Source organism: Eutrigla gurnardus, assembly GCF_963514095.1.
Source record: "Eutrigla gurnardus genome assembly, chromosome: 20".
Lineage (NCBI taxonomy): Eukaryota > Metazoa > Chordata > Actinopteri > Perciformes > Triglidae > Eutrigla > Eutrigla gurnardus.
In genome coordinates, this window is record NC_139931.1 from 15,298,544 (window position 1) to 15,308,439 (window position 9,896).

Genomic DNA, 9,896 nt, shown 5'->3' on the forward strand with positions numbered 1-9,896 from the left:
GGAAAGAGTTTATTTTCAGGATAAATATGTATAATTATAATTATTATTTTATTATTATTATTATTTATAATTATATAACTATTATTATTATTATTATTATTATTATTATTATTATAGTCTACGTGTGTGTACACAAGTCTACATTAATTTAACAGGAAGAAATAAGTGCAATGTAATACCTCCCTCTAGTGGACAGAAAAGTAGATTGGATTCACAGCTTATTAACAGGGAGTGGAGAACATTCTTCTTAAATAAAAGTACTTATTATGCAGAAAATGTCCCTTGTGACTGATAATGTATTATATATGACATCATTAAAGAGTTAATACTGCTGTATCAGAGCATAATGTCATGGCTGGTGTAGATGGAGCCCCCTCGAAAAGGTCAGAAAATAAATCTGAGGGGCCGACACATTTCTTAGGACTTTTCTCTGCTTTGTCCGGTGAAACTTTGAACAGTTTTAGCAGCTACTGAAATGAATCTGCTCACATACGTTTGCACCCAGACAAGGGGCCTCAAGCTGACATTTTATTATATCCATTTAAAATGGGTGGAATCTGCGACACTACCTGCTGCGCGTGCACCAGTAGATCATTAGGGCCAATTAGTGAGCAGGTGTGTCGGCCGGAAGGAAGTCTACAAAAACACTGCGGCGGTTCCCTCCGTCCCGGTGTTTTTGGTGCGCAGAGAGAAACTCTTACTTGAAATGTATTTGAAACAAACAGGATACTGCTTCGGTGTCCTCCTCCTTCACTCCATCACGACCACAATCACTCTTCCTTCACAAGCTCCTCCGGGTTTGGCTCCTCGCAGCGACGGGCGCAGCGTTTTGACGGCAGGAGGCCTCAGTCACCCCTCCGACCGAGGGGCCTCGGAAGAGTCGAGAGACCTCCCGTACTTCCACGACGGGGACCACAGGGAAACCAACGGAGGGCCCGAACAGACGAGAAAAACCACAATGGCGTCCACTGACGACGGCTTCAAAGCCCGCAACGACCCAACAGACGAAGGCTGTAGCAAAGGCAGCATTGAGCACGTCGTCCCCGGCAAGTTTTACATGACCGGTCGCCTGGAGACGAACCCTAACGTGGGCTACCAGGCGGACTCTGCTGCGTCAGGTAAACCTCTACAGGGCTCCACACTAACTTTTTGCATTGGTTGCACTGGTGCGCCTAACTTTAAAAAAAAAAATGTTAGGTGCACCTGCACAAAATTTAGGTGCACCCACATTTTTCATCCCATCGCCTTTAACGCCAAAAAGTCACCTTTTTATGGCTCTCCTTTTACATAATGACACCCCCCTTATGGCCTAGGTTAACTGCAGCACCATCAGCACCCAGAGCACCCGTTTTCTCCAGCCAATCTGCACACTGATGCCCAAGCGCAGCAAATGCTTGCTTTGTGGCAGCATAAATTCCTCAAGAATAAAAAGATCATACAGGTCACTAGTCTATAGACCGCAAATGGGAAACAGTTAATGTGATCTTAGCCTAGCCTACCTATATTTTTACTTAGGCTATTCATTTTTAATATTAGGAATAGGCTACTATACATGTTCCTATTCATGATCTCTCACGCTGTAATGTGGGCCTTCAAACACTGTGCGTGTCCATGCTCCACCGGACATGTCCAATTAACATGTTGACCGGCCTCCCTTTATGCAAAATGCGGAAGTAGACAATAACGCACTCCTCCATAGAGACGTCTGTGTCGCCGTCAATCATGAATGACGTGTACTTGGGGTTTCCAACCTCAGCTGTCTTTGTAACGGACAAGAATATTAATCAATGGTTAGTCAATATTGTAATAGTTTCAGCACATGCAATCTCAATGTGGTTCCAGATGTGTATTTGTAATGGTCACTGTTTTTGTTGGTCACCGTTATTATAATCACCACTAAATTGTTCGTGGCTCTGTTGGTAATGCCTCGGGGATCCAGTAGGGGGATCGCGCTTCTCTCCCTCACTCAATACAGAGACGAGTGAATGCGAGAGCAGCGTTTGTGCATTTCTTCACATCTCTCTCACTATTCCCCTTTTTAAGGGCACAACATCTTGTTCTTTGGTGTGTCGGCATTTTTTTCATCAGAAAAATGTCGGACTTAAATTTAGTGAACGGCAACTCCTCCTTTGCAATATTGTATGCAACCTTGAGTTTTATAATCATTTCAGATTCCTCAGCGGACCTGATCGATACAGCCTGACGCTGAAATGCAGCTGGATGAGGGGCCACTTTATTAACACACTTATCACGGCATGTAGTATGCTTTTTGGACATATTGCGCTTTTTCAACGTCTCGATGCGAAATGTTGTTGACTCTTCCACAAACGCACTATTTATTACCGGCCATATTCTGACCGCACTCCCGACAATAAATGCAGTGCATTGAGTCCCTTTCTTTATCGTACATCAGCCAGGGAAATTGCTTCAACCAGTCCTGTCTGAAGGCATATTTTTGGGCTTTTTAATTAGTCTCGGGGCGAGGCTTTCTGCCTCTCTTCATTTCCAAAGAAAATCGAAGCGCTGAGGAGTACCTGCTCAGCTCGCTCGCATTTTTCGAACTGACACAATTTACAGCAGTGAAAAGGACCACAGCCAATCAGAGGCAAGGACCCGCCCGAGCTCTGTCTCTTATTGGTTTAGACCACGATACCATCAGGAGAACACAAAGAGATGCTGCGCTTATGATTTTTTTTTTTTTTTTCACCCGAGCAGCGTTAGGTGCACCAGTGCGACCTACGATTTTTATCAGTCGCACTCATAAAAATTGGTCGCACTCTGGAGCCCTGACTCTACCACGTGTAGTTGCTGAATCCAGTTGGTTGCCATTGAAGTAGTTTTTCAAGGAATTGACTGCTGCACTGGTGTATCTGTATAGACGATAAATACTTAAGTGATATCTCCCAATAAATACGTTTACGACAACAGCGAGCTGGGCAGGAATGCACAAGAATATATTCAGGATGTGCAAAGGTTTCACAGTATTGAGCTTAAAAATAATATGCAAGTATAATAATAGTCTAGTCAAGATGTTGGGTTTTTTTGTGACAGGATACCTGAAATTCAAAATTCCCATTTACAAAAAAGAAAGTATACACTCTAATCAAATCATCCCCCTTACAGGGATTGTGTGAAAGTATATATTGATTAGTTATTTAAAGATTCTAATATCGATATGTTTTTTTTTCTCCATCTGAAATTTGATGTGTGGTGTTCTACATCATGTTGGTCTTTGTTAATCAGTCCTGGCTCAGGGAGCACCGGAGAGGGTCAGAGGTCGGTGGCTCGGCGGCTCAGAGGAGAGCTGGCAGAGGCTGCAGCCTGTGGTGACGTGTGGAGACGACGCCATGACCCTCACGGTCAGGAGGCGGCAAGCTGTACAACTCCAGCTGGACCAAGGTGAGGCCACAGCCTCGGCTTTTACAAACACGCCAGCATTATGTCTGGGATGGTGACCCATAGCAGCAGCTGGACTTGACTGGATCAATTTTCCTTATTTCATCATAAAAGTGAAATTAAGGTTTTGTTTTGGTCTTTTTTTTCTTCTTTGCATCTCAGTGAACAAGTCGTCCGTGCCGCTGTCCCAGCTGCCACCTCAGTGTGGCTACTCTGTTGAGACCACATGGAGAGACCTCCGTCTGATGGCTCAGTATGACGCCTGCCATGTCACACAGGAAGTATGGCGTCCATGCTGTATGTTTTGATACACTTGAGCCAACTCGCTGGTACTGGTTCTGCATCTCTGCACATTCTGAGTCAAAGTTGTGGCAACTATGATGAAAGGAACAAGTTTAGCTTGTTTTTTTTTGTTTCTGGTGTTGGTAAGCATTTCTGCTTTTGCCCCCTGCACCAAACCCAGTCTTTTTTTAGTAACGGGGTAAAGAAACCACACAGAGTACACTCTTATGTCATCTTGACAAGACAGTTCAGGACTTTCATGGGTTGTTGACTCATGTTTTTAATGCTTATTTAATGAGGAAAAGCTTGCTTCTTAATTATAGACGCATCTCCTGTAACAGATGTGAGATGTTTTAGCCAACGGCAATAAAAGGTATGAGTGCCATTTTTAAAACCCGTTTTCAGGATGATGGTTATGTGTTGCCGCTGCTGTGGAGGGGGACTCCGGTCAAGATGTTCTGCCCAGCCTCTCAGATCCAGCCTCAGGCCGCGGGCCCTTCCTCCCTCTGCTGCTCCGACTACGGTATGACGGTCACAGTGCAGGGGCTCCACGCTACCGAGGAGCTGAGGGTAAATGGTAAACAAACAGGAATCTCATTCTTCTTCTCCCTTTCTTTGGTTTTCCACACTATTGATCATATGCCTTTTGTTCCTTCTCTGTCCAGTCAGAGGAGAATGGACTCCTTTGCAGGTGCTAGCGGAGCAGTGTGACTACAAGCTGCACAGACAGGATGCTGAGATTGTTATCGCTGCTCCGTTTATTACGTGTGGCATCACAGTAAAGGTGAATTTCAGGAAAGTTGCTATTCATGACCAAGTATGGCACAAACTGCCTAAAAGTCTCGTTTGTATCCATGTGAAATTTAGAAATGTGTTGATGGAGTGAACATCTGAGGGAATCAAAATGATCATCTGAAATAAACAAATGAAATACTAGAAATAGAATAAATCAATCAAAGATGCATACAATTGAATATAAAGATATCCTTCTAGATGCACTGTCAAGTTATAACTGTCATCTAAAAAATGCAAACAAATCATTACAGCTTTAGCTACTTCTGCTTGTAAAGGTATTTGAGCTAGCATCACTACTATATTAAGAATATTTTCCAACAGCGAGCTGAACTGAAAATGAAACTTATCTATACTTTTTTTTTTTAACCGTCCTGTGGCTTTGAATAGGGCACAGATAAGTTTCAGTTCCCTGTCGGTAAGGGCTCTCGAACGAGAATATAAAGCTGTAGAAATATATTTAGAGTGCACTTCCACACAGTCTCACTCAGAAAATCTGATCTTTATTTCAGGATGGAGAATACACACTTTCTCTTCAGATAGGCGAAAAGACGTTCACCCTGGCTTGTCCCGTCCCCGCTGAAGAACTCCCACTGGTCCACATCCCTCATCATCTAAGCAGAGGACCAGCAGAGCACGTGTCAGAATCCCTGGACCCTTTTTTATGGGCTCCACCTTTCTACCTGGCCCCGCCTTACTATCCGCACCCTATATATCACCACTATCCTAGTCCTGATGGACAGGATGCTTATAACCCTCTTACTCCCTCCTCTTCCACTCCAGACCCTACATTTGGTCCAAAGCCTCTCCCTGCTCTTGACTCCCAGACAGACTATCGGGACCTCTACCCCCACCAGACTTCTCTCAGGGAGGCTTATAAGCACTTTGGTGTCGACAGTTCTCCGTCATCTACAGATGAAATGAAGGATTCAGGTCAGGTGGATCCAGATCTGCAACAAAAGCAAGAAACTCCAGTCTTGGGTGTCTTGGAGGGGCACGGTGCTGCACATTCTCCCTCCTCAGATGCAGGCTTTCTGATTCCCGTTGAACCGCCTCCTCTCCAGCCCCCCAACCATGCCTTCAATCCATACTATCACTACTACCATCTCCCTAAAATCCCTCTTCCTGGCCCACCTCAAGACCCTGATCCAGGTCCTGAGGTTCCTAGAGAACGGTCTTTGACGAATCCTCATAACCCTGACTATACAGTGTTGCCCCCCAACATGCAGCAGTCTGAGACTCTCGGCAGAGTCGAGTCACACCAGTTCCTTAGTCCTGGGTCTGAGGCTGCCTCTCATCCTCACACCCCTCCCAAAACCCCTGCACCTGCTACACCTCATCCTCCACATCCCCCTCCATACCACTACTATTATTACTTCCCACACATTGTTAGGGGAGAGGTCAAAAGATTGGCTCCTCTCAATCCTTTGTCTGATCAAAACCCAAAGTCTCACACCGTAGTTCATCCACTTCCTCGCTCGTCACAAGTTGATGAAGAATTAAATCCTCACATGGACCAGCCAAACTCTAAAGAAATGATCGTTCAAACCAGTAGCCCAGATGTGATCAAACACCCACTTTTGTCTGATGGAAATGAAGACTTAGAAGCAGAGCTGGATGACGTAAAGAGACCCTCTGCCCCCGTGACCCCAGCAGTCCACCCTCTCCTTCCCTCTCACCCTCCTGGACCTCACACTGTTGCAGCTCCTCCTCTTGAACAGTCTTTCCCCCCTCCATTGGCCAACCATTATACTCCTCCTTACCCATACTACTACCACCCTCTGTATTACTACTATCAGATGTATTATAACCCTGAGAGTTTACCGACTTCATCCGAAGAAGCTTTAGACCCACCACGACATCAATCCTATGGCAAACCCCAAACCACTGCTCCGCCCACAAAACCAATGTATGACATTCACAATGGCCCTCTAGATCGTTACTACTATTATTACCACCTGTACTACCACCCTAAAGAGTCTGTCCACAACCAGGAACTACAACCTGCAGGCAGCATTACCTCAGAAAGGGCATCCTCCAAATCAGAACCCCTGCTTCCCTCAGACTCCGACTACAGCGGGACGGCTCGGTTTGGTCATGCTGAGGCAGGATATCATCGACAGCTGCGTAGTCCCTTTCATAGCCTCAATAACCCTTATGTATCTCAGCAACATCCATACGATCCTGTAAGGCATCCTAGTGGAGAAGAGACGGGCGAGAGGCTGGATGATGAACTGAAAGGTGACGTAGAAACGATGCCCATGTATGTTTGTTTACGACATGCAGCTTTTATTGTTAGTATCTTGACTTCAGATCACCACAAGGGGGCAAAACGGTATTCACTAAAGATCCAGCATCTGGTCCTGGTTGTAACCGGACACCCGAATGGGGGGGAAAACGAACTCTGAATTTATGAATCCGTCATCGCTCACGCTGCTGAATGGAGCCATTCAAATATAACTGACTCTCCCCTCTTTGTTTACCCTCTGTACTCAGATAATCTGGAGGCCGACCAGTCTGCTGCCTCCGCCTCGCCCCGTGGCGTTGGACCTGTGTCAGATATCGACTGCCCTGGGAATAGTGAGTCTCTTCCCATGACGGAACCTGTCAACACACGGCGGAAAAACATGGACAGACAGTGAAGGAAATCTGAAACTTGGATGATTTGATGTGTCCTCTGATGCTAGAAGCCTACGCCCAAATCACAATAATAATCATTTTTAAAAATTGTTGGATTTTTGCCTTCACTTGAATATTCATGCTGGATTTTAATCAGTGTGGCGTATCTGGTAATAACTTGTGTGCCAACAGAGTGTACGATGGGACAGCATTTAATCTTTGCGATGCCAGCCCCAGCTGATCCCTCTGTATTCAGAGCAGTATCCTGCAAGCTGCAGAAGCTGACCTCTGACCCTGACATCTTCACCATCCCCCTGGATGGCTGTGGAGTACACGAACATGTCTGTAACACTTCTATATATGTCACGTAATGTAGAGCCTTGTGGTGTCTTCCACAGCGTCAGTGTGGCTAAATGGAGTTGATGCTTTTCATGAGGCTTTGACTGAAGTAAGAATGTTTCCAATATCCCTGTCAGGGTGAGATACTGGCTCATCTGCATAAAGTCCACGGTGTCTACTCTCCTCAACAAGACCACAGTTCTGAGCTTGAGAACTCTCCTGTCAGGTATGACGTTACTGTTGAAGGAAAACTGTAAAAGATTTCTTCTGCTTTTAGAACAACTTTATTGGAGACCATTTCTCACCCAGAATGAACCATAATTCATTCTAATCTGCTGCTGTATTACTCTATCGGTCATAAGCAAAAAGAATGTTTCTGAATATTGGCTTTTTGTCTAATTTCTTTGTCACAGGAATATTGAAAGCTTTCAACTGGCACTTAGCCAGGAGGTGGAGTCGATGCTCTCGCCTCCATTCCAAGAAATGCTTATTTTTACTTTCATTTCTTATGATTAGGGGATTCAACTTTACACACAATAGAAAGTAATAATCTGCATTGCTATGTTTCCAAATATTTACAGATCTTTCCACACATTTATCCCAAAATCACGGCTTCATAATCTCGGTGTTAACTAGCTATGCAAGTTAAGATACATATTTGTAGATTTGTCCTGGGAGGTTGAGATCTGCGTCCGCTCTGATCCGTAGGTTGATGGATTGTAGGTCCCTCCCGGGTTCTCCAGATGAAGTGAGGCTCCATGTGATGGATCAACCTCCTCCACCTCCCGTTCAGTCTACACCGGCCGCTGTCGATGCGATACTGAGAATTGCCACAGGTGATGGTCTTCTCTTTAAATGGCACATCATGTCTTTGCATGATTTATTTGGTGTTTAAAATCAGCAAGTTGATTGAGCAACATTGTTTTCCTCGTAGACGAGTCCTTCACCAGCTTCCATCCGGGGGTCCACCTGCCTCTCAGCCTAATGCGAGGCAGACCAGTGTATGTGGAGCTGAGCCTGCTGGACCCCCCAGAGCCCGACCTGGTGCTGCTGGTTCACTCCTGCCTGGCTTACACTCGAGCTCCATACCCCAGCTGGATGCTTGCTTACGATGGGTATGTTGCACAGAGATTAATTATTTGTATTGTGATCAGTCTTGGCAGCTTCGGTCGTGAGCGGTGAGCACAGACTCGGCAGGATGATGAAATCTTCTCATGGGATTATGTCACAAATCGGTTATTCTGTGCAGATTCCTGCTGAATGTAGCTCCATAGACTGAAAGCTCAAGACATTGAACAACATCACATATTCTCCTTATCAATGTGATAATGGCCTGCTCTGACCAATGTTAGTGGTACCAGGGATTGTATATAAGAAGTGGACTGGGTCACCGTGACTTCAGCCATTCGTTTCGGACTACAGTTTTGATGCCTCGCGTTTGACATTTGGGCTGTCGCCATCTTTTCAATCGGATGATTTCAGGCTTTAAGGCAAGCTTCTGGTCTCTTGAGGATAAATCGTAATGTTCTCGAGAAATCTAATCAAACTGACATTTTATTTTCTCCAGTGCTATTGTATTGTCAGATCTAAGTAATCTTGTCCAAAGGAGCAATTCTGCTTTTTGCATGTTTCTTTGTTTTTCCCTCCTGTAGTGATGTTTAGTTGTAACCACTCTCACCACTGTGTGTTGTTCAGCTGTCTCAGCCTGGCGGGTTCACAGCTGCTTCCTTCCCCACACTCTGACTCCCACCACATCCGGAGGATCGTGATCACTGGTTTCCTGTCTATGCCCACAGAAAGTCCCAACTACAGGGCTAAAGGATACTCTCATCTGGACGACCCAGAGGTACCTCCAACTTAACGTGCTCATGCAAGAAAACGTCTTTCTTTGAAGTGACTAATGATGATATGGCTGTTTCAAGTTCCTCCTACCTGAGGACCATCCACAATAGCAGCTACGTGTGGACTGGATTCCTGTAATTATACCATAAACCCTTTTCTTTTTCTGCCCTCAGATCTACTTCTTGTGTTTGACAGAAGTGTGCTCTGCTACAGATGACGACTGCACTTTAAGCTGCATCAACGGTTAGTTTAACACGGTGGAAAAATACAAGGTTCACATACATAAAATACATATATAGTCATTCTAATTTGAGGATTGAGGCTTCCAGACTTGAAACATTGAACTAAACATCTGTTCACATTTTCTACATCAAAGCTGCAGGTGGATTCCTTTTGAATGGACTAAATGTATTGTTTTCCTTCACATTACCCAATTGAGTAGTTTCATTTCACTTTGCATAATTCTTAAAGCTTTACAAACTACCGGCTAGCAGCATGCTCACTCAGGTTTGAAGACTCATAACATGAACTTGTGTTTTTCCCTCATAGGTCCCAACGGTGACACGTGAGCAATGAAATAAACACTTTTACACAACTCTACTCTTGTTTTGTTTAAAGGAAATAAC

At 44.8% G+C, this 9,896-nt stretch overlaps 1 protein-coding gene across 1 annotated transcript; it reads left to right on the forward strand.

The window, feature by feature from the left end:
* The first annotated feature begins 4,176 nt into the window (after window positions 1-4,176).
* LOC311030861 (uncharacterized protein) lies at window positions 4,177-9,861 on the forward strand. Its single transcript, XM_084036889.1, has 11 exons — window positions 4,177-4,255; window positions 4,344-4,462; window positions 4,983-6,711; window positions 6,967-7,050; window positions 7,282-7,430; window positions 7,566-7,654; window positions 8,137-8,264; window positions 8,363-8,543; window positions 9,124-9,274; window positions 9,444-9,513; window positions 9,820-9,861. The coding sequence occupies exons 1-11, from the start codon at window positions 4,204-4,206 to the stop codon at window positions 9,837-9,839; spliced, it is 2,772 nt and encodes a 923-aa protein (XP_083893015.1). The 5' UTR covers window positions 4,177-4,203; the 3' UTR covers window positions 9,840-9,861.
* The last annotated feature ends 35 nt before the right edge of the window (window positions 9,862-9,896 follow it).